Below are 24,552 nucleotides of genomic sequence, written 5' to 3'. Positions count from 1 at the left end.
GAAGTCAGCTGGTTAACATCTGGGTGAGAATTTGTTGACATACTACCATGTTACCTCAGGCCATGTTTCTCCGTCCCTACTCTGATTAGATAATTGCCTTTATGTCGGGGGGGGGGAAAACTATCGCCCCTATCGCTTTACAGGAAACTGCTCATCAAACAAGCATCTCGAGGTGACGCAGTCTCCATGAAAATCCAGAATGTTGACACTCATTTCCTTCATTGAGAACCCTGACCAGGTAACACTTTATTTGGATAGTCCGTCTGTCGAAGCTCTACAGACTATCTACAGACTATCATTAACATTACAATGTCTACTCACCCTAACCCTAACCTTGACTTTTATTCTTAACCTAACCGAAAACTAACCGTAACCTCAACAAGCAGTTGCTTATCAACAGATGTTTGTTAATAGTATGGACATCTGTAGAGCATTTACACATGAACGATCCAGACTATCCAATAAAGTTGACCTCTGACCCCTACCAATATCCTGACCAGTCTGTAAACATGTATTTGCCCCCCCACACACACACACATAACACACACACACACACACACACAACACACACACACACACACACACACACACACACACACACACACACACACAACACACACACACACACACACACACACACACACACACAACACACCACACACACACACACACACACACACACAACTACTAAGAGAACCTGTGTATCAAACTCATTTGCATGATAGCCATACATGGGTAGGATTCAGCAGGAAGAATGAAGGGTGCCTCTCTCTCTCTCTCTCTCTCTCTACTGACGACTGACCTAGTCGTTTATAGCCTGGGAAATGGAAACTCATACATTCATTCAGTCACAAGACACACTGAGAGTACCGTGAATATAAAATACTTGAATGTATCCTTTCCTGAATGACGCCCTGCTCCATGTTGCAACTCTATCCCCATTCCTACACCTCTCCATCTGAGCTGGGACTCTCTTCAGGAGATTAGTGGTTAGTCTATGTGATATTCTTAGAACTAGGTGTTCTACTAACCATATCTCACATCTCCTTTAGATGTGTCCAGGACTCATTTATTTTTATGCTTTAAAATGTTACATTAAACAAATGTAAAGGTTTTATGAAAGTTGTGATTAAATATCCTCAGAGGCTTTTTTTTTTTTTTGCTTGTTGATTGGTTTAATGAGATAACCAAGAGGATTTCTATGTTAGGTCATTAATGCCACTGTGTTCCTTCCTGCTGTGTTGTAACACATTTAACAGTAGCATTCTGCTCTTGGTAACATTACTGTACAACTTGTTTGTGTTTTTTTCCCCCAGGAGCGGTTCACGGACGACTGTAGATTCCGAGAGCGTTTCCAAGAGAACAGTTACAACACTTACGCCTCGGTGTTGCACCGGAACCACCGGACGGGACGGGACTGGTATGTGGCCCTCAACAAAAGAGGCAAAGCCAAGATGGGCTCCAGCCCCAGGGTCAAATCACAGCACGTCGCTACGCACTTCCTCCCCAGGCTCAACCTGTACGATCTGCAGAGCGAACGAGGCTTCACCATCACCGACAGGAGCAAAGAGAGAAGGAAAAGCCTACCGGTGGCACCTAAACCTCCCTCGCAGCCAAAGATGAACCTTAATACAGGAACAGGGAAGAGGGTGCAGACTGTCAAGTACTGGCCGAAGTTTCGGTTTGGATAGACTGAGGAGAGGTTCTTGTCACGGAAGACTATTGGTTGAGTGCTGTAGCCTGGAATCAATGGTAGGATTCAGGATTTCCAGACTGCTGTAGTGAAACAATGGTGAAACAGAGTTCCAGGCTATGTGGATTGGATTAGCGTTGAATAGCGGGAACTGTGTTACCGAGATTTACAGAGATTTCCCGCCTAAACCCACTCCCTATTCCCAGGATAAATAACTGCAAAAAATAACAGTAAATTATGCACTGAACAAAAATGTTTACGCAACATGCAACAATTTCAAAGATTTTACTGAGTTACAGTTCATATAAGGTAACCAGTCAATTAAAATAAATTCATTAGGCCCTAATCTATGGATTTCACATGACTGGGAATACAGAAATGCATCTGTTGGTCACAGATACCTTTAAAACAAGTAGGCGCGTGGATCAGAAAACCAGTCAGTATCTGGTGTGACCACCATTTGCCTCATGCAGCACGACACATCTCCTTCACATAGAGTTGATCAGGCTGTTGATTGTGGCCTGTGGAATGTTGTCCCACCTCTCTTCAAGGGAACTGGGATATGCTGTCATACACGTCAATCCAGAGCATCCCAAACATGCTCAATGGGTGAAATATCTGTTGAGTATACAGGCTAGGGAAGAACTGGGACATTTTCAGCTTCCTGCTTTCAGCTTCCATGCATTATCATGCTGAAACATGAGGTGATGGTGGCGGATGAATGACACGACAATGGGCCTCAGGATCTCATCATGGTATCTCTGTGCATTCAAATTGCCATCGATTTAAATGCAATTGTGTTCATTGTCTGTAGCTTATGCCTGCCCATACCATAACCCCACCGCCACCATGGAGCACTCTGTTCACAACATTGACATCAGCAAACCGCTCGCCCACACAACGCCATACACGCTGTCTGCCATCTGCCCGGTACAGTTGAAACCAGGATTCATCCATGAAGAGAAGACTTCTCCAGCGTGCCAGTGGCCATCGAAGGTGAGCATTTGCCCACTGAAGGCGGTTACGATGCCTAACTGCAGTCAGGAAAAGACCCTGGTGAGGAACGACGAACACGCAGATGAGCTTCCCTGAGACGGTTTCTGACAGTTTGTGCAGAAATTCTTTGGTTGTACAAACCCACAGTTTCATCAGCTGTCCGGGTGGTTGGTCTCAGATTATTCCGCTGGTGAAGAAGACGGATGTGGAGGTCCTGGGCTGGTGTCCTGGGCTGGTGTCCTGGGCTGGTGTCCTGGGCTGGGGTCCTGGGCTGGTGTCCTGGGCTGGGGTCCTGGCTGGGTTCCTGGGCTGGGGTCCTGGGCTGGGGTCCTGGGCTGGTGTCCTGGGCTGGGGTCCTGGGCTGGTGTCCTGGGCTGGGGCCTGGGCTGGTGTCCTGGGCTGGGGTCCTGGGCTGGGGTCCTGGCGCTGGGTTCCTGGGCTGGGGTCTTGGGCTGGGGTCCTGGGCTGGGTTCCTGGGCTGGGGTCCTGGGCTGGGGTCTTGGGGCTGGGGTCCTGGGCTGGGGTCCTGGGCTGGGGTCTTGGGCTGGGGTCCTGGGCTGGGTCCTGGGCTGGGGTCTTGGGCTGGGGTCCTGGGCTGGGTTTCGGCTGGGGTCCTGGGCCTGGGGTCCTGGGCTGGGGTCCTGGCTGGGGTCCTGGGCTGGGTTCCTGGGCTGGGTCCTGGGCTGGGATCCTGGGCTGGGGTCCTGGGCTGGGTCCTGGGCTGGTGTCCTGGGCTGGGGTCCTGGGCTGGGGTCCTGGGCTGGTGTCCTGGGCTGGGGTCCTGGGCTGGTGTCTTGGTCTGGGGTCTGGGCTGGTGTCCTGGGCTGGGGTCCTGTGCTGGTGTCTTGGTCTGGGGTCCTGGGCTGGTGTCTTGGTCTGGGGTCCTGGGCTTGGGTCCTGGGCTGGTGTCTTGGTCTGGGGTCCTGGGCTGGGTGTCTGGGCTGGGGTCCTGGGCTGGTGTCTTGGTCTGGGGTCCTGGCTGGGGTCCCTGGCTGGGGTCCTGGGCTGGGGTCCTGGGCTGGGGTCCTGGGCTGGGGTCCTGGGCTGGTGTGGTTTGTGTTGAGTGACAAAACTGCACATTTTAGATTGGCCTTTTATTGTCCCCAGCACAAGGTGCACCTGTGTAATGATCATGCTGTTTAATCAGATTCTTGATATGCCACATCTGTCAAGTGGATGGATTATCTTGGCAAAAGAGAAATGCTCAGTAAACAGGGATGTAAAACACATTTGTACACAACATTTGAGAAAAATACACTTTTTCTGGTATGGAACATTTCTTGGATATTTTATTTCAGCTCATGAAACATGGGACCAACACTTCACTGAACAAAAAATATAAACGCAACATGTAAAGTGTTGGGCCAATGTCAACGTTCTAAACAGAGTGCCCCATGGTGATGGTGGGGTTATAGTATGTGCAGGCATAAACTACGGGCAACGAACACAATTGCATTTTATCGATGGCAATTTGAATGCACAGAAATACCGTGACGAGATTCTGAGGCCCACTCTGAGGCCCATTTTTTTTAAGGCATCTTTTTTAAGGCATTCCCAGATGCATATCTGTATTCCTAGTCATGTGAAATCCATAGATTAGGGACGAATGTATTTCAACTGTCTGATTTCCTCATATGAACTGCAACTCAGTAAAATCCTTCAAATTGTTGCATGTTGCGTTCATATTTTTGTTCAGTATAATTATAGTCCTATACTATTCAAGCATGTCATTACAATGATGATGATAACAACACGTATTTAATTTAACTGTTGAAAGTGAGGAAGTAATTAAGTAACAGAAAGAGGAGGGAGGCCAATACAAACATTGTACAACATTAGCGGACATATTATGAAAGGTCGGCCTATATATATGCGTCAACCTACTATTTCTAAAAAGGCCAAATAGGCCCTAGTATATTTCCAAATTAAAATTTAATTCACTAGCCTATACTTGTAACTTTTTAGGCTGCATGTCCTGCACCAGCGTCATATGTTCTCTCCCAACATCATGGTTTGAACGAGGTGCGTAATTCTAGTTATATAACACAGTATAATACAATACAGTACAGTAATACTGTTCACACTCAAACAGATTAACCTACTAGAGCTAGTTTCATGTATTTAGCCAAGAGAGCATATAGCTAGCTACATCTATGGGCTTTTCTGTTTTTCTGTTGTGCGTAATGTTCAGTATCCTATATCATGTGCTTGTATTTCGATAACGGCACAATCATTTGGCCGTTTTGGGGCTTGGGCTCATAAAATGCATTTAATTGTAGGCTCATCGGGCTCAGGTAGCATCGAGTATGAATTTTCATGCCGATCAAAGCTCTAATCAAATCCAGACATATTAATATGCTTTATGTTCTTTCAGAATCCGTCCAACTCATTCCACAGAGGGCCGAGTGTCTGCAGGTTTTCCCTCCTTCTTTGTACTTGATTGATGAATTAAGGTTACTAATTAGTAAAGAATTCCCCTCACCTGGTTGTCTGTCTTAATTGAAATGAAAAAGAAAAAAAAGACCCAACTAGGCAGTCCATGGAATGAGTTGGACACCCCTGCTTTAGAACTTCCGGTTTGGGCGCAAAATACCTGGTTACCCGGAAAAAAAGTGATATATTCTCTAGATGGAACATTTGTAAATTACCGGGAAAATATTCAGACCAAGGTTGGATGGATTACTGGGCACATCAACAGGACTTCTGTTTATTTTTATTTTTCGGAACTTTTACTTTTCCGTTATTAGAAGCATTCCTGTTGTCATACAGTACATGCATGTAAAGTGAGTTTAAACCAAAGGGCTGTAAAATGCAACTGTTGAGTTTTGTGATTGTAAAGCTTTGATGTTACTGTCACGTTGGCGTGAAGGGTTGGGAGACAGGCGCAGGGATGCGTAATAGGGTTTTTCATTGCACCCAAATTACGGCGTGCCAAACAAACATTTTTAAGAAACACAGGGTAGAAACCCAAAACAAAAGAGCGAGGAGGACATAAATAACACAAGCGCACAATGATTAACACACGGGACGAGACCCGTAATCATCTACGCAATCCACAATGGCACGAAATCCAAACCACACAGCACAGGTAGTCACACGCACCAACAGACATTGTAACAATAATCAACAGGACACTGGTAAACCAAGGGCACCTATATACAAGTACTAATCACTGGGAATAGGGGCCAGGTGTGCGTAAGGAACGTTCCGGAGGGATCCGTGACAGTTACAATGGTTTGGGTTTGGAAAAACGCTTACGAAGTGGTTCACGTTCTTTCCCCCTTTAGGAGGTATTGTTCTCCTTCTGTGAAAAGGTCTTCAATCTCTATGAGATTGTTCATACCTAAACCAAGTTCACTCAAGTTTTCTTTTTCTTTTTTTCTTCTCAAAAGTCATCTGAAATCCATGTCCCACGATTACTGTTTAGGGTATGAAAAGATCAGACAAACTTCGGTTTTGGGGTGAACTATCCCTTTAATCGGGCCAACTAAAAACACAAAGTGACTAGTTGATCTCCAGGTCCATGAACAGCTGGGGGGAGGATCAAGTAGTAAACCGTCCATCAGAACTATCCTGTATTTTAGCAGCCGGCTGTCACTAGAGAAAAATCCCCTGTCGTGACCCTGCGGCCTGAGGAATTCCTCCCTGGAGGACAGTTCCATGGGGATAAAGATGCCTAGAAGGGCCGTGTTTTGGAGAAGGCTCAAGCCATAGGTGTATCGGATGGCATAAAGGCAGACAGCCGCGGTCCGTGTAGGCTAGAAGGAAAACAGTGAGGAGGAGGAGGAGGAGGGGGTTGGATAGTTTTGAAGACTGGTTGAGTTCGTAACCCGGGTCTTCTGGATGCCATAAAACTGTATTAGCCCACCGGGCTAAATCCTAGGCATCTACACAACATATGACGAATCCCACTGGGCACAGACGTCAATTCAACATCTATTCAACTTTGGTTCAATGTAATTGAATTGAAATGACGTGGAAACAACGTTGATTGTGTTTTATTCATAGCGAACATCATCATCATCCTCATTCAAAGGAGTTCTAACATCAGATTATTAAAAGTGTGCAGTCTGTTATATGTTTTGTGTGTTTTATGTTTTATAATGGTCATAAGTCCCAAAGACAGTTTTTCTATAGTTTTTTTTTTTTTTTAATCTATGAAATATAAACATTTAATATAGAATGTGACTAAAAGTAAATCTATTGCTTGCTACAGTATGTGTATGTACATAGATATATTTTACTATCAGTCAGTTAGGAAACAAGGGAAATACACGTAACTTCCAAAATAAAGGAAACACTAACATAAAGTATCTGAAATAAAAGGTTTAAATCATAGATTCTACAAGTGTCTGGAACTTTATTGGAGGGACCAGAACTTCCATCATTTGGTGTTTTGTTGATGAACACGCTGTCTCAGGCTCCAGAATCTCCCATAGGAGTTCAATTGGATTGAGACGTGATAAATGAGACCACCATGGCATATGGTTTACGTCGTTTTCATGCTCATCAAACCATTCAGTGATCACTTCTGCTCTGTGGATGGAGACAATGTCATCCTAGCCATGGTAGCCAAAATAATGGCCTGCCCAGCATTTTTATACATGACCCTAAGCATGATGGGACATTAATTGCTTAATGAACTCAGGAACCACACCTGTGTGGAAGTACCTGCTTTCAATATTCTTTGTATCCCTCATTTACTCAAGTGTTTCCATTATTTTGGCAGTTACATGTACCTGTACATTGAGAGTCAATATACAGTATTATCACACTTACGGAAAAATGTCTAAGTAAAGCGTTATTTTTATCATGTTAAATTATGCAAATATATTTGTACCTGATATTTGTTTTATAAGATGTTTTGTACTGTATTGAAGTGTGAGTGTGAGTGTGAGTGTGAGTGCGAAAAAATTAGGCATCTCTATTCGGAAGTCGTCAGATTTCAGGAAACATTATATATGTATCCCTGCGGTGAGTCCCAAAGAGTTGAATGTGTCGTTCAGAATGATGATTCAAATAAACATGTTAAAATCCTTTACAAATGAATGCCTTTTTCTTATGTAGGTAATTACTGGCGAACTGTCTAGCAGAAGACAGCTGTGGCTAGAAATACACCACGGAATCATACTGTACTGCCAATGAAGTCAGCTTGTGTTCTCCAGCTGGAGTATATAGAAACTTCTCTGCTTCGAGTGATGCTCAGCTTCTAGCACTGAGCTATGGGATAGTGGGATTCTTAGCCTCCCACAATTGGATCAGTATCCCCAGTGCAACTGTCCATCATGGTTCTAGCCCCCCTGTGCCTCATTGTGAGACAGGAAGCAGTTTGTCTAACACTAACGAGGGCGTCCAATCAACACCGACACCACAGCTGGCCTCGGCCATTCCCCTGCAGGGCCCTTCGGGGTGGGCATCCGGACAGCATCCGGACAGGTGTCATCAGGTCATCGAAAACATGCGTTATTATCCAATCACCAATGTGCACACTGGACCACCGGAGAGTCTGATGGGTTTAAAAGTGAAAATGACGATCGATGATAAAGTATTCTTCTTCTTGTTCTTCTGAGAATCTTCTGAGAATCCCCAATCTGTCTCTCCTCTCTCCCAGCTAACTTAATCAGTGAAGCAGTGATAATCTATTCTGAGTGGTATGCATGTTTCATCATCTAGTTCTCCGTTCAACAGAGGATTCTAATTAAGTTCAACACCATAACACACACACACACACACACACACACACTCACCGTCGGCAACATTCACCGTGAACAATACGGAGGCTAAACAAGATGATTTATGTCACATTTTGTCTTTCTTATGAGACACGTTAATTTGAGGCATTTTAAATTCCTTTAAAAGAAGAAAACACAGGGAATTGATGTTCCACTGAGAAGCCTCTGTCAGACGCACACAATTATAGTCAGCCAGGAGCAGCTACTGCATACCAAGACCACAAGCTTCTCTTCTGCTCTGAAAAACACAACTATCATATGATTTACTCTGAAGACCGTCTGCTGGGAACCATCTGCATGTTATGGGATAGATCAATTGAGCATCAATTGAGGAATTGGGATTTTTTTTTCAGGGAAGACTTTGCAATTACATAAAAGACTTTGATATGAAACTTTCCATATCTCAGAGAGAACATATTTGCGAATTTAGTGTTCGCAAATTCACCTCAGCTCTGCTGTGAAGAAATTACATAATTGAACAGGTCATTTCATAAGAAGAAGAGGTGCCATCTGTCAACAGTAAAGTCTTAGAAGCGGTACAGTGAATTCTAATCTCTGTGAGGTAGAATATGTTAACAGCTGAACATAAACAACAGAAGCTACACATTCATAATGCATGCTCGTTGTGAATAATAAAACATGGATTTATGTCGAGGTTAGAAAATATGAGGTTAGCTCAAAACAGAAAAAGGTTAGGTTTGCGTGACTGGCTTTGTTTTCAGAGTTGATCTTGAAGGAGCAAGCCATACTCCTTCCTGAACTGAGGAGAAGTTAAACTGTCTGTAACACAACCAGTGTCTGAAATTAACTCTATTGTTAGTCTAATTCTATTGTTGTTTTTCTTTCCCAATGCGTGAAAACAAATCATTTTTGTTTCCACTCAAGTACTTTTGTTTGACTGGGCCTGTCTGGATCCAGATGGGTGGAGTTTGCACTTTTGGGACTATTCCATTTACTTCTATTGAGATAGGTAAGCTCCATCAAATGCAAGTGAAGTATTTGAAAGTAAACCAACCGCTATTTAAACCCAGTTAGTTGATGATGTTGAAATGTGAACGGCTGTCAACTGATAGCACATTCAGTTTCCCTGAACGTCACAGATAGTTCAGCCATCAAAAACATTCAAAGTCATATAGCGTGTGGGAAAATTGAACAAAATGACAATGAAAAATGACAAACATAGCCAAGAGTCACACAGTGCTGTAACCAAGAAAGAAGGTTGAGAAAGACAACATTCCCATCAAAACATTCATTCTATAGTTTTACAGTCAATGAAGTTGAAAGAATCATTAATTGCCAAGTTTGAAAAATAAATGACTGCATTTACTTGGATAAATGGTCTTGACATATGGCAGCTTTTGGCTGTATGCTTCATCTATAAACTCTACCGTGCCTTCACTCATATGGCATCTCCTGCTTCTGTGTGAATCAATGGTGACCTCTAGTGGTGAGTGTAAATTACATACAGCACATATCACTTACCACAGATCTCTGTGCCTTTAAAGAACATTCTAGAACATTCCAGAACGTGTTGGAAATATTCTGGTATTTAGTACAGTATCTCCTTCTTAATGAGATGTTTTTATTGATGTAAGTTAGAATCATGTCATAAAACGCAAGTAGAGCACACATGCAGTACATAGTTTGAGGAATCAAATACAAGGAAACACAGAGAGACAAGTGGTGTTGGACTTGTGTCATTCATCATCTCCTCCACAGAGGTTTTCCAGACACTTTTCATATTCTCCATGGCTATCAGACTTCCCTGTGTCTATCAGACTTCCCCGTGGCTATCAGACTTCCCTGTGGCTATCAGACTTCCCTGTGTCTATCAGACTTCCCTGTGGCTATCAGACTTCCCCGTGGCTATCAGACTTCCCCGTGGCTATCAGACTTCCCCGTGGTTATCAGACTTCCCCGTGGCTATCAGACTTCCCCGTGGCTATCAGACTTACCTGGCTGATCAAGCACTTCCCCGTGCTTCAGACTTCCCCGTGGCTATCAGACTTCCCATGGCTATCAGACTTCCCCGTGGCTATCAGACTTCCCGTGGCTATCAGACTTGTGGCTATCAGACTTCCCCGTGGCTATCAGACTTCCCCGTGGCTATCAGATTTGTGGCTATCAGATTTGTGGCTATCAGACTTGTGGCTATCAGATTTGTGGCTATCAGACTAGAGAGAGAGATTAAAACAGAACAGTCATCACGTAAAATCAAACAGCACTGATTTACAATGATTCCCTACTACCAACAGCTATTCTAAAATATTCATTTAAAAGTCTATAAGACGAGTAGATTTGGTAGGAAGGCAGTAGGGTCATGTTCATTAGGACATTGCAACGGAAAATGACAATGAGTGTTTCTTATTGGTCCATCTAGTCCCTCCCTTTTTTAGTATATATATTTTTTTCAGATCAGGTGGCTAATGAACACGACCCAGTACTGTATATTGGAATGGTAGACTGAGAGGAAGGTAGCTCAGTAAAAGTGGTAGTAGTAGTAGTTGTAGTAGTAGTAGTAGTAGTAGTAATATTAGTGGGTAGTAGTAGTAGTGGTAGTAGTAGTAGTAGTAATATTAGTAGTAGTTGTAGTAGTAGTAATATTAGTGGGTAGTAGTAGTAGTGGTAGTAGTAGTAGTAATATTAGTAGTAGTTGTAGTAGTAGTAATATTAGTGGGTAGTAGTAGTAGTGGTAGTAGTAGTAGTAGTAGTAGTAGTAGTAGTAGTAGTATTAGTATTAGTAGTAATATTGGTGGGTAGTAGTAGTATTAGTAGTAGTAGTAGTAGTAGCAGTAGTAGCACCAGTATGATACACAGGTATCTTCTGGCTGCAGTGTTGTGTTGCTGTCTTAGTCGTCCCCTCCATAGTGTTACATTGTTAATCGTCCCCTCCACAGATCCTCTTGAGACAGTCCCCATAGAAGTCAGATGTATCCGACTAGAGACAGAAGAACACAACACAACCGTTCTGTCACACACCAGCGAGGACAAGCACACAAAACCGAACTCAGCTCCAACCAAATATATATATATATATAGAGAAAATAGTTCATATGTAGTAGGAATACATTGTAATCTATGACAGGAAAGGGTGTGTACACATTTTTACATTATCATTATAGACATTTAGCCGATGCTCTTATCCAGAGCGACTTACAATTAGTGTATTCATTTATCTTAAAGGGATACTTTATGATTTTGGCAATGAGGCCATTTTATCTACTTCCCCAAAGTCAGACGAACTCGTGGATACCATTTTTATGTCTCCGTGTCCAGTATGAAGGAAGATAGAGGTAGTGTCACAAGCCAATGCTAACTAGCGTTAGCGCAATGACTGGAAGTCTATGGGTATCTGCTAGCAGGGCTTCATTGTCAAAATCCCAAAGTATCCCTTTGAGACAGCTTGGTGAGACAACAACATATCACAGTTGTAGCAAGTAGATTTTTGATCTATATTGCAGTTGACCATTAAAACCACAATCAGTATAGACACCCTTTAATTTAATAGAGTATGGGTGAGCATGTCAGGACATTATTATTATTTTTAAATTTAAACTTTATTTAACTAGGCAAGTCAGTTAAGAAACAAATTCTTATTTACAATGACTGCCGACACCGGCCAAACCCGGCCGACGCTGGACCAATTGTTCGCCGCATTATGGGACTCCAAATCACGGCCAGTTGTGATACAGCCTGGATTTGAACCGAGGTGTCTGTAGTGATGCCTGAAGCACTGAGATGCAATGGACCTCACAGGAGAAATACTGGAGATACATGAGAGGTAGCAGAGTTGAGGACAAGCTCAATTTAAATTTGAACTCCAACTCTGACCATGGTACCGATAAGTTATCTAATGGCCTTTTCACAGTCTCGTGCCAAGCCAATCCGTACCAACCTGAGCGGGCTTGGGTATTTACTTTTTAGTTTGTCCTTTTTTAGAACGGTTCCAGCATCTAGGGTGGATGTGTAACCAGGCCAGCTCAGTACAGTTTGGTTTGCATTGACTTGGTTCGGCTCAGTAGTGTGAAAAGACCTTATCTCTATCTGGCTTAGGGTAGGGGTTAGGGTGAGGGTGAGGGTGAGGGTTAGGGTGAGGGTGAGAGTGAGGGTGAGGGTTAGGGTGAGGGTGAGGCTTAGGATAGGGGTTAGGGTGAGGCTTAGGTGAGGGTGAGGTTTAGGGTGAGGGTTAGGGTGGGGGTTAGGGTGGGGGCTAGGGTGAGGGTGAGGGTTAGGGTGAGGGTTAGAGTAGGGTTTAGGGTGAGGGTTGGTGTGAGGGTTAGGGTGGGGTTAGGGTGAGGGTTAGGGCTAGGGTAGGGGTTAGGTTGAGGGTTAGTGTGAGGGTGAGGGTTAGGGTAGGGGTTAGGGTGGGGGTTAGGGTTAGGGAGAGGGCTAGGGTGAGGGTGAGGGTTAGGGTTAGGGTGAGGGCTAGGGTGAGGCTAGCGTGAGGGTTAGGATGAGGGTGAGGGTTAGGGTGAGGGCTAGCGTGGGGGTTAGGGTGAGTGTTAGGGGGAGGGCTAGCGTGAGGGTTAGGGTGAGGGTGAGGGTTAGGGTGAGGGCTAGCGTGGGGGTTAGGGTGAGGGTTAGGGGGAGGGCTAGCGTGAGGGTTAGGGTGAGGGTGAGGGTTAGGGTTAGGGTGAGGGTGGGGTGAGGGTTAGGGTGAGGGCTAGCGTGGGGGTTAGGGTTAGCGTGAGGGTTAGGGTGAGGGTTAGGGTTAGGGTGAGGGCTAGCGTGGGGGTTAGGGTAGCGTGAGGGTTAGGGTGAGGGTGGAGGGTTAGGGTGAGGTTAGGGTGAGGGTTAGGGTGAGGGTTAGGGTGAGGGTAGCATGGGGGTTAGGGTTAGCGTGAGGGTGAGGGTTAGGGTTTAGGGTGAGGGTGAGGGTGAGGGTTAGCGTGGGGGTTAGCGTGAGGGTTAGGGTGAGGGTGAGGGTTAGGGTGAGGGTTAGCGTGAGGGTTAGGGTTAGGGTGAGGGTTAGGGTGAGGGTTAGCGTGAGGGTTAGGGTGAGGGTTAGGGTGAGGGTGAGGGTTAGGGTGAGGGTTAGCGTGAGGTTAGGGTGAGGGTGAGGGTTAGGGTGAGGGTTAGCGTGGGGTTAGGGTGAGGGTTAGCGTGAGGGTTAGTGTGAGGTGAGGGTGAGCGTGAGGGTTAGGGCTTAGCGTGGGGGTTAGGGTGAGGGTGAGGGTTAGGGGGTGTAGTCTTACTCGATGCAGAGTGCAGAGAACGAGTATAAGCTTATTGAACTCTGCTCTGATGTCCAGCATGTCGATCTCTGCCGGCTGACCATGATCGGTTCAGGGTACACTCATCCGTCCTCCGCCTTGAGGGACAGTGACCATATTCAAAATAAAGTAATAACATTTAAATGTAAGATTTGGACAGTGACATACACTGAAACTCTACCATGGAATTATCACCATTTACTAACATGCAGTGACTATCAACAACAATGTGCTCATTGTATTTTAACATAAACTGTACCTTCATGCTTTGATGCAGACGTTCAGCTAGGTATGCTGGGACATTCTTCACACATTTCACTAGAGGAGAGAACAGCATCGTAAATAGTGGTGGTTATATATGGGTAGGGTTATATTGGGTTAGGGTTATATATGGGTTTAGGGTTATATATGGGTTAGGGTTATATATGGTTAGGGTTATTATGGGTTAGGGCTAGGGTTATATATGGGGTGGGTTATATATGGGTTAGGGTTATATTATGGGTTAGGGCTAGGGTTATATATGGGTAGGTTTATTGGGTTAGTAGGGTTATATAGTGGTTTATATATGGGTTATAGGTTTATGGGTTTAATGGGTTAGGGTTAATATGGGTTAGGGTTATATATGGGTGGTTATATATGGGTTCTAGGGTTATATTGGGTTATATATGGGTTAGGGTTAAATATGGGTTAGGGTTATATAGTGGATAGGGTTATATATGGGTTAGGGTTTGGGTTATATATGGGTTTAGGTTATATATGGTGGTTAGGGCTAGGGTTATATAAATGGGTTATATATGGGTTAGGGCTAGGGTTATTATTATGGGTTAATATGGGTTAGGTTAAATTGGGTTAGGGTTATATATGGGATAGGGTTATATATGGGTTGGCTAGGGTTATATATGGTTATATATGGGTTAGGGTTAAATATGGGTTAGGGTTATATATGGATAGGGTTATATATGGGTTAAGGGTTAGGTTATATATGGGTTATGGGTTATATATGGGTTAGGGCTAGGGTTATATATGGGTTATATATGGGTTAGGTGTTAGGGTTATATATGGTTTAGGTTAATATGAGTTTGGGTTAGGGTTATAATCCATAAAGTATCAACCAGTTTGTTAAATAAAATGTGTACACTTCAATCAAAATAGTTTCCAAACATAAATATCTCACTAGAGTTATTATATATGGGTTAGGGTTATATATGGGTTAGGGTTATATATGGGTTAGGGTTATATATGGGTTAGGGTTATATATGGGTAAGGGTTACTGCTGGTGGTTATATATGTGATGATAAAAGTAGTAATCCAATTTATGGAAATAGTCATTGTAATTTATTGCTTATCATTAAAACATGATCAGTACAAGTATGGCACAAAAACTGTTATAGGCCTATTTCTATTTTGCCCTGTTTATCAAAACTTGTCAATAATCAACAGACTGGCTTTCATGATGTCTATAGCATTCTCTCTGGTATGCAATCTGGTTTCCGCTCAGGTTATGGATGTGTCACTGCAACCTTTAAAGGTCCTCAATGATGTCACCATTGCCCTTGATTCTAAGCAATGTTGTGCTGCTATTTTTATTGACTTGGCCAAATCTTTTGATACAGTAGACCATTCTATTCTTGTGGTCCCGGCTAAGGAGTATTGGTGTCTTTGAGGGGTCTTTGGCCTGGTTTGCTAACTACCTCTCTCAAAGAGTGCAGTGTATAAAGTCAGAAAATCTGCTGTCTCAGCYACTGCCTGTCACCAAGGGAGTACCCCAAGGCTCAATCCTGGGCCCCACACTCTTCTCAATTTACATCAACAACATAGCTCAGGCAGTAGGAAGCTCTCTCATCCATTTATAACCAGATGATACAGTCTTATACTCAGCTGGCCCCTCCCTGGATTTTGTGTTAAATGCTCTACAACAAAGCTTTCTTAGAGTCCAACAAGCTTTCTCTACCCTTAACCTTGTTCTGAACACCTCCAAAACAAAGGTCATGTGGTTTAATAAGAAGAATGCCCTCTCCCTACTGGTGTGATTACTACCTCTGAGGGTTTAGAGGTTGAGGTAGTCACCTCATACAAGTACTTGGGAGTATGGCTAGACGGTACACTGTCCTTCTCTCAGCACATATCCAAGCTGCAGGCTAAAGTTAAATCTAGACTTGGTTTCCAGTATTGTAATCACTCCTCTTTCACCCCAGCTGCCAAACTCACCCTGATTCAGATGACCATCCTACCAATGTGAAATTATGGAGACATCATTTACAGATTGGCAGGTAAGGGTGCTCTCGAGCGGCTCCTTATAGGACACAACACTGCACTCTATACTCCTCTGTAAACTGGTCATCTCTGTATACCTGTCGCAAGACGCACTGGTTGATACTTATTTATAAACCCCTCTTAAGCTTCACACCCCCCTATCTGAGATATCTACTGCAGCCCTCATCCTCCACATACAACACCCGTTCTGCCAGTCACATCCTGTTAAAGGTCCCCAAAGCACACACATCCCTGGGTCGCTCCTCTTTTCAGTTCGCTGCAGCTAGCGACTGGAACGAGCTGCAACAAACACTCAAAATGGACAGTTTTATCTCCATCTCTTCATTCAAAGACTCAATCATGGATACTCTTACTGACAGTTGTGGCTGCTTTGCGTGATGTATTGTTGTCTCTACCTTCTTGCCCTTTGTGCTGTTGTCTGTGCCCAATAATGTTTGTACCATGTTTTGTGCTGCTACCATGTTGTGTTGCTGCCATGTTGTTGTCATGTTGTGTTGCTATCATGCTGTGTTGTCATGTGTTGCTGCCTTGCTACGTTGTTGTCTTGGGTCTCTCTTTAGGTAGTGTTGTGTTGTCTCTCTTGTCATGACGTGTGTTTTGTCCTATATTTATACATATACATTCTTTTTTTAATCCCAGCCCCCGTCCCCGCAGGAGGCCTTTTGCCTTTTGGTAGGCTGTCATTATAAATAATAATTTGTTCTTAACTGACTTGCCTAGTTAAATAAAGGTTAAATCAAATAAAAGAACAAATAAAAGAAAACACATAATAACACAGCTATGATTGAGCAGTAGTTTACCAATGGCCCCCAGTAGAATACAGCTATGATTGAGCAGTAGTTTACCAATGGCCCCCAGTAGAATACAGCTTATGATTGAGAAGTAGTTTACAATGGCCCCAGTAGATACAGCTATGATTGAGCAGTAGTTTATCAATGGCCCCCAGTAGAATACAGCTGTGATTGAGCAGTAGTTTACCAATGGCCCCCAGTAGAATACAGCTATGATTGAGAAGTAGTTTACCAATGGCCCCCAGTAGAATACAGCAATGATTGAGCAGTAGTTTACAATGGCCCCCAGTAGAATACAGCTGTGATTGAGCAGTAGTTTACCAATGGCCCCCAGTAGAATACAGCTATGATTGAGCAGTAGTTTATCAATGGCCCCAGTAGATACAGCTGTGATTAAGCAGTAGTTTACCAATGGCCCCAGTAGAATACAGCTATGATTGAGTAGTAGTTTACCAATGGCCCCAGTAGAATACAGCTATGATTGAGCAGTAGTTTACCAATGGCCCCCAGTAGAAATACAGCTGTGATTGAGCAGTAGTTTACCAATGGCCCCCAGTAGAATACAGCTATGATTGAGCAGTAGTTTACCCATGGCCACCAGTAGCTCCTCTAGATCCCCAGACCTCTCTCCCTCGATGCTCTCCTGCAGCATCTTCCCACTGATGGTCTTGTATTCCACCAGAGCTACACAAAAAACATGACATCACAGGTCAGATATAAGGCATCTAACAACAACAACAACAATGGTGTGCATTAGTCAGTTGTCTTACTTTGTCTGAGTTGAGGTATGCTTCTCTGACACAGGATGTCGATGAACTTGGACTCGTCTGTCCCCACTTCTTCTCCCCCGCGTTGTAAAGAGTCTGACGGAGGAATAAAGAAATATTTATTTTAGATGTGTTTCACAGAGATGGAAATGTTGTTATAATGGTGTTATACAGTGTTATAAATGTGTTATAAATGTTATAAATGGTGTTATAAATGGTGTGTTATACATGGTGTTAAATGGTGTTATAAATGGTGTTATAAATGGTGTTATAAATGGTGTTATAAAGGTTTATACATGGTGTTATACAGGTGTTATAAGTGTTATTAATGAGTGTTATCATGGTGTTATAAATGGTGTTATAAATGGTGTTATAATCTGGGTGTTATACAAGGTGTTATACATGGTGTTATACATGGTGTTATACAAATGGTGTTATAAATGGTGTTATAAATGGTGTATAGGTGTTATAAATGGTGTTATGTTTAATGGTGTTATAATGTGTTAAATGGTGTTATAAATGGTGTTATACATGGTGTATACAAGGTGTTATACATGGTGTTTATACATGGTGTTTATAAATGGTGTTATAAATGGTGTTATAAAATGTGTGTTATACAATGGTGTTATACAATGGTGTTATAAATGGTGTTATAAATGGTGTTATAAATGGTGTTATAAATTGTGTTATAATGTGTTATACATGGTGTATACATGGTGTTATACATGGTGTTATAATGGTGTCATAAATGGTGTTAACATGGTGTTATAAATGGTGTTTATAAATGGTGTCATAAATGGTGTATAAATGTATGTTATTAATGGTGTTATAAAAGGTGTTATAAATGGTGTCATAAATGGTGTCATAAATTATGTTATTAATGGTGTTATAAAAGGTGTTATAAATGTTGCTATACATTTTGTTATGAATGTTATTATAGATGGTATTATAAGTGTTATTATACATGTTATTATACATGTTGCTATACATTTTGTTATGAATGTTATTATAGATGGTATTATAAGTGTTATTATACATGTTATTATACATGTTGCTATAAATGTTGTTATGAATGATGTTATAACTGGTATTATACATGTTGCTATAAATGTTGTTATAAATGTTGCACCCTAATAACTGTGTTATAACACCTGAGAAACATCAACTCACAGCACCTTAGCATCCTCTTTGGCCTTGGCTGCATCCACATGTGTATTTTCATCCCGCTTGCCCTTAGTTTAAAGACAAACCATATTGAGAGAATTATAACAGGCCCATTCTATAGACAACAACAGCAACTACAGATCCTATAGTTTTGATTGGGCTCACAATACCTCGGCCAGAATGAGAATAGCTTTAGCAAATTCTCCAGAAAGCTCCTTCTTCAGGTCCAAGGTCAACTTCTTCTGAGTTTCTACGAAAGAAAAGCCGTTGCAATGTAAACCTGTCTCCATGTCAACTGTCAAATCATCTTAGCATCATCCGATGATGTCTTCTCCGTCTAGGTACTGAATTGATTGGTTGAAACACACAACTGAGCCTAGCAATGATTACACTGATCAATTCTTACGTTTTAAATAGGCATCAGAAATCTCTTTCATTTGTTTGTTGGATCTTGTGGCGAAGATTTCTATCAAGACACTGTCTTTAGTCCCAACTCCCTGCAACACATTCGTCTGGTGTTAGTTTTGAGTACAAATGAAGTTAAATCAAGAAATTAAAATGTGAAAAACTTCACCTTCATGGCCTTGGTGACTTCCTGGCAGTCATAGATGGCAGGGGGCGTTACCAGCGCGACCAGCAGGTCCTCAAAGTGACCAAGGGTGTCCCCTTCTAAGTCCTCCACCAGAGTCTACAGGAAGACAAGTGATCACACACACATACACACACACACACAGAGAGAGAGACAGAGAGACAGAGAGAGACAGAGAGAGAGAGACAGAGAGAGAGAGAGACAGAGAGAGAGAGAAAGACATTTTTACATTTTAGTCATTTAGCAGACGCTCTTATCCAGAGCGACTTACAGTAGAGTGCATACATTTTATTACTTTTTTTTTTTTTTTTTTTAACATCTACTGAGACAAGGATATCCCTACCGGCCAAACCCTCCCTACCGCCAAACCTCCTTAACCCGGACGACGCTTATGCCAATTGTGCGTCGCCCCACGGATCTCCCGGTTGCGCCGGCTGCGACAAAGGCTGGGCGCGAACTCAGCCCAGCCTGGGCGCGAACCCAGAGACTCTGTGGCGCAGCTAGCACTGCGATGCAGTGCCCTAGACCACTGCGCCACCCGAAAAGAACAGAGAGACAGAGAGAGACAGAGAGAGAAGACAAGAGGAGAGACAAGAGAGACAGAGAGACGAGAGAGACAGAGAGACACGAGAGAGAGAGAGAGAGAAGAGAGAACAGAGAGACAGGAGGACAGAGAGAGAGAAGGAGAGAGAGAGAGACAGGAGGAGAGAGAGAGAGACAGAGAGAGAGAGACAGACAGACAGACAGACAGACAGACAGACAGACAGACAGACAGACAGACAGGACCACACAGACAGACAGACAGAGAGAGAGAGAGGAAGAGAGAGAGAGAGAGAGAGAGAGAGAGAGAGAGAGGAGAGAGAGAGAGAGTTGAGTTCCCACCTTGCCAGTGGCTTCTTCTTTGTAAGCTTTACAGATGAGCTGACGTTGACCATTACTCCTTTGAGTTAGAACATCTATTAAGGTCTTCTCGTTTGACCTGCAGACAAATTCCAACAAGGCTGGTTGGCTATACAATAGAACCGATCTACACCGACAAAGAATTAGGGAGAATTAACAAGTACTAAAACAGGAAAGTATTTGAACCCAGGTCTGTTCAAGAAGGGGCCAATATTTGAACCCAGGCTTTTCTAGAAGAGGACAGTATTTGAAACCCAGGTCTGTTCTAAAGGGCCAGTATTTGAACCCAGGTCTTTCTAGAAGAGGCCAGTATTTGAACCAGGTCTGTTCTAGAAGGGACCAGTGTTTGAACCCAGATCTGTTTTAGAAGGGCCAGTATTTGAACCCAGGTCTGTTCTAGAAGGGGCCAGTATTTTAACCCAGGTCTTTTCTAGAAGAGGCCAGTATTTGAACCCAGTACTTTCTAGAAGAGGCCAGTGTTTGAACCCAGGTCTGTTCTAGAAGAGGCCAGCTATTTGAACCCAGTCTGTTCTAGAAGGAAGGACCAGTATTTGAACCAAGGTATTTCTAGAAGAGGCCAGTAATTTGAACCCAGGTCGTTCTAGACGGGACCAGTGTTTGAACCCAGGTCTTTTCTAGAAGAGGAACAGTATTTGAACCCAGGTCTTTTCTAGAAGAGGCCAGTATTTGAAACCCAGGCCTGTTTTCAGGGAAGTGGGGGCGGGGGCCAGTAATTGAACCCAGTCTGTTCTAGAAGGGCCAGTGTTTGAACCAGTCGTTCTAGAAGACCAGTGTTTTAACCCAGGTCTGTTCTAGAAGGGGGCAGAATTTGAACCTAGGTCTGTTCGAAAGGGGCCAGTATTTGAACCCAGGTCTGTCTAGAAGGACCAGTGTTTGAACCCAGTCTATTCTAGAAGGACCAGTATTGAACCCAGGTCTGTTCTAGAAGGGGCCATTATTTGAACCCAGTCTTTCTAGAGGAGGCCAGTATTTGAACCCATGTCTGTTTAGAAGGACCAGTGTTTTTGAACCCAGGTCTTTTCTAGAAGAGGCCAGTATTTGAACCCAGGTCTTTTCTAGAAGAGGTCAGTATTTGAACCCAGGTCTGTTCTAGAAGAGGGCCAGTATTTTGAACCCAGTCTGTTCTAGAAGGGACCAGTGTTTGAACCAGAGTCTTTTCTAGAAGGGACCCAGTATTTGAACCCAGGTTGTTCTAGAAGGGCCAGTATTGAACCCAGGTCTTTTCAGAAGAGGCCAGTACTTGAACCCAGATCTGTTCAGAAGGGACCAGTGTTTGAACCCAGGTCTTTTCTAGAAGAGGCCAGTATTTGACCCAGGTCTGTTTCTAGAAGGGGCCAGTATTTGAACCCAGTCTGTCTAGAAGGGGCCAGGATTTGAACCTAGTCTGTTCTAGAAGGGGCCAGTGTTCGAACCCAGGTTTTTCTAGAAGAGGCCAGTATTTGAACCCAGTCTGTTCAGAAGAGGCCAGTATTTGAAACCTAGGTCTGTTCTAGAAGGGGCCAGTTTTCGAACCCAGGTCTTTTCTAGAAGAGGCCAGTATTTGAACCCAGGTCTGTTTTAGAAGGGACCAGTGTTTGAACCCAGGTCTTTTCTAGAAGAGGCCAGTTATTCGAACCCATGTCTTTCTAGAAGAGGCAGTATTTAACCCAGGTCTGTTCTAGAAGGGACCAGTGTTTGAAACACCCAGGTCTTTTCTAGAAGGACCAGTATTTGAACCCAGGTCTGTCTAGAAGGGGCCAGTATTGAAACCCAGGTCTTTTCTAGAAAGGCCATGATTTTGAACCCAGGTCTGTTCTAGAAGGACCAGTGTTTGAACCCAGGTATTTTCTAGAAGGGGCCAGCATTTGAACCCAGGTCTTTTCTAGAAGAGGCCAGTATTTGAACCCAAGTCTGTTCTAGAAGGGGCCAGTGTTTAACCAAGGTCTTTCTAGAAGAGGCCAGTATTTGAAACCCAGGTCTGTTCTAGAAGGGACCAGTGTTTGAAACCCAGGTCTTTTATAGAAGAGGCCAGTATTTGACCCATCTTTTCGAGAAGGCCAGTATTTGAACCCAGGTCTGTTCTAGAAGAGGCCAGTATTTGAACCCAGATCTGTTCTAGAAGGGACCAGTGTTTAAACCCAGTTCTTTTCTAGAAGGGACCAGTATTGAACCAGTCTTTTCTAGAAGAGGCCAGTATTTGAACCCAGGCCTGTTCTTGAAGGGGCCAGTATTTGAACCCAGGTCTGTTCTAGAAGGGCCAGATTTGAACCTAGGGTCTGCTTCGAGAATGCCAGTGTTTGAACCCAGTGATTTTTAGAAGAGGCCAGTATTGAACCCAGTCTGTTCTAGAAGGGCCCCAGGTAGTTTGAAACCCAGGTCTTTTCTAGAAGAGGCCAGTATTTGAACCCAGTCTTTTCTAGAAGAGGCCAGTATTTGAACCCAGGCTTGATTCTAGAAGGGACAAGTGTTTGAACCCAGATCTGTTTTAGAAGGGGCCAGTATTTGAACCCAGGTTTGTTCTAGAAGGGGCCAGTATTTGAACCCAGGTCTGTTCTAGAAGGGGACAGTATTTGAACCCAGGTCTCTTCTAGAAGGGGACAGTATTTGAACCCAGGTCTGTTCTAGAAGGGGCCAGTCTTCTTTACCTAGTCCCTTCATGGCCTTTCTCAGAGCCACAGCGTCATCCTTTGCGTTGAAATCTGCCTTGGGCTTGATGCTCCCTCTCTCCCCGGTCTGCACACAAAATAAACCAGTTAATATTCATATTTCACAAATGAAAACAGTGTCACATTCGACTTCTATCAATGTGAGAACTGGTAAATGCTGCATTAGGTTGGGGAGTCCATGAGATCTTCCAGGTCATTCAATAGTACAGAGATACAGACACAACAGCCAGTGAGTCACAGGTTTGTGCTATTGTTCACTTAATTTATGCCTATTAAAACTGAGGTGGCCTAGCCCTCGACTACTATCTATTTGTACATTGTAAATATACATAAGAGTGTACAAAACATTAGGATCACCTTTCTAATATTGAATTGCACCCCTTTTTGCCATCAGAACAGCCTCAGTGTCAAAATAATTCCACAGGGATACTGGCCCATGTTGACTCCAATGCTCCACAGTCGTGTCAAGTTGGCTGGATGTCCTTTGGGTGGTGGACCATTCTTGATACACACAGGAAACTGTTGAGCGTGAAAAACCCAGCAGTGTTGCAGTTTTTGACTCACTCCGGTGCGTCTGGCACCTGCTTCCCCGTTCAAAGGCACTTCAATATTTTGTCTTGCCCTTTCACCCTCTGAATAGCACACACACACACACACACAATCCATGTCTCAATTGTCTCAAGGCTTAAAAAACCCTTCTTTAACCTGTCTGCTCCCCTTCATCAACACTGATTGAAGTGGATTTAACAAGTGACATCAATAAGGGATCATATCTTTCACCTGGATTAACCTGGTCAGTCTGTGTCATGGAAAGAGCAGGTGTTCTTAATGTTTTGTACGCTCAGTGTAGAACATGTTTGTTTTATGCTTTATGCAAAGTTATCTTAAAAGTCATCCGAAGGTATTCATATGAATTGCCTATTTTATTATCAAGGCATGCATCTTACCCATAAAGTTGCCATTTCAATGGTGATGTGGACCAGTGATATCCGTGTCTGGTGAGATAAAGATATTCTTACGAAATAGGCCACTTCTCTTACCATATTACAGGTTAAAAAGTGATTGAGCACAGTAGCCTAAAACACCAAAAGTTAATGAGATAAAAATATAATAGAATACAATAAAATAAAATACAATAAAATAAAATACAATAGAATACAATAAAATACGAATAAAATACAATAGAATACAATAAAATACAGTAAATTACAATAAAATACAATAGAATAAATTAGAATTCGTCAGAGCAATGTCAAAAGGATTGGAGATCAAAAACTGTATTCAGCAGTCTAGTCGTTCTCAGCGTCAGCTACAGGCAAGATCACTCACATCACATTTTCATAGAACAGCGAGGAAAATCACTTCTATCGCATGTCAATACACAACATTCATCTACAGTACATCCTATTCATAAGACAAAACAATCTCGCAAAAAAATAAATATATTCTAGTGATTCTTACCTGAAGTTTAGCTACCACTCAACACAACAGGCGACAGCAGAAATCTTCCACGCAGTACCACACCTTTACCTGAGCTGAGGTGTAGCCTCCCTGTGCTTCCCATTGAGGAAATGATGTCATCCCCTGGAGAACAAAAGACAACCTGTTCAACAAGGCCAGGTTTGATACATTCCACAGACTACTGCACTTCTCTATCAACTGTGACTCTGCTGATTCACTTTTGATTGAATCCTCAAAATGCTGATTTAAAATGTTGAACAGTATTGGTACCATGTCAGAAGTGCAATTCTAGAACACTGTTACCCT

General features: G+C 43.2%; 1 protein-coding gene and 1 pseudogene across 1 annotated transcript; both read right to left on the bottom strand.

The window, feature by feature from the left end:
* Positions 1–2,863: 2,863 nt before the first annotated feature.
* On the bottom strand, positions 2,864–3,769 carry LOC139026063 (uncharacterized). Its single transcript, XM_070441361.1, has one exon. The coding sequence runs from the start codon at positions 3,767–3,769 to the stop codon at positions 2,864–2,866; it is 906 nt and encodes a 301-aa protein (XP_070297462.1).
* An 8,323-nt stretch (positions 3,770–12,092) lies between these two features.
* Positions 12,093–24,335, bottom strand: LOC112076522 (annexin A3-like; annotated as a pseudogene).
* Between the last annotated feature and the right edge of the window lie 217 nt (positions 24,336–24,552).

Source organism: Salvelinus sp. IW2-2015, unplaced genomic scaffold (genome assembly GCF_002910315.2).
Source record: "Salvelinus sp. IW2-2015 unplaced genomic scaffold, ASM291031v2 Un_scaffold3809, whole genome shotgun sequence".
Lineage (NCBI taxonomy): Eukaryota > Metazoa > Chordata > Actinopteri > Salmoniformes > Salmonidae > Salvelinus > Salvelinus sp. IW2-2015.
This window is presented reverse-complemented; position numbering and strand designations above follow the sequence as displayed.

Excerpts from the sequence above, each read along its gene's own strand:
- LOC139026063 (XM_070441361.1), bottom strand. The coding sequence starts at position 3,769 with ATGTGCAGTTTTGTCACTCAACACAAACCACACCAGCCCAGGACCCCA.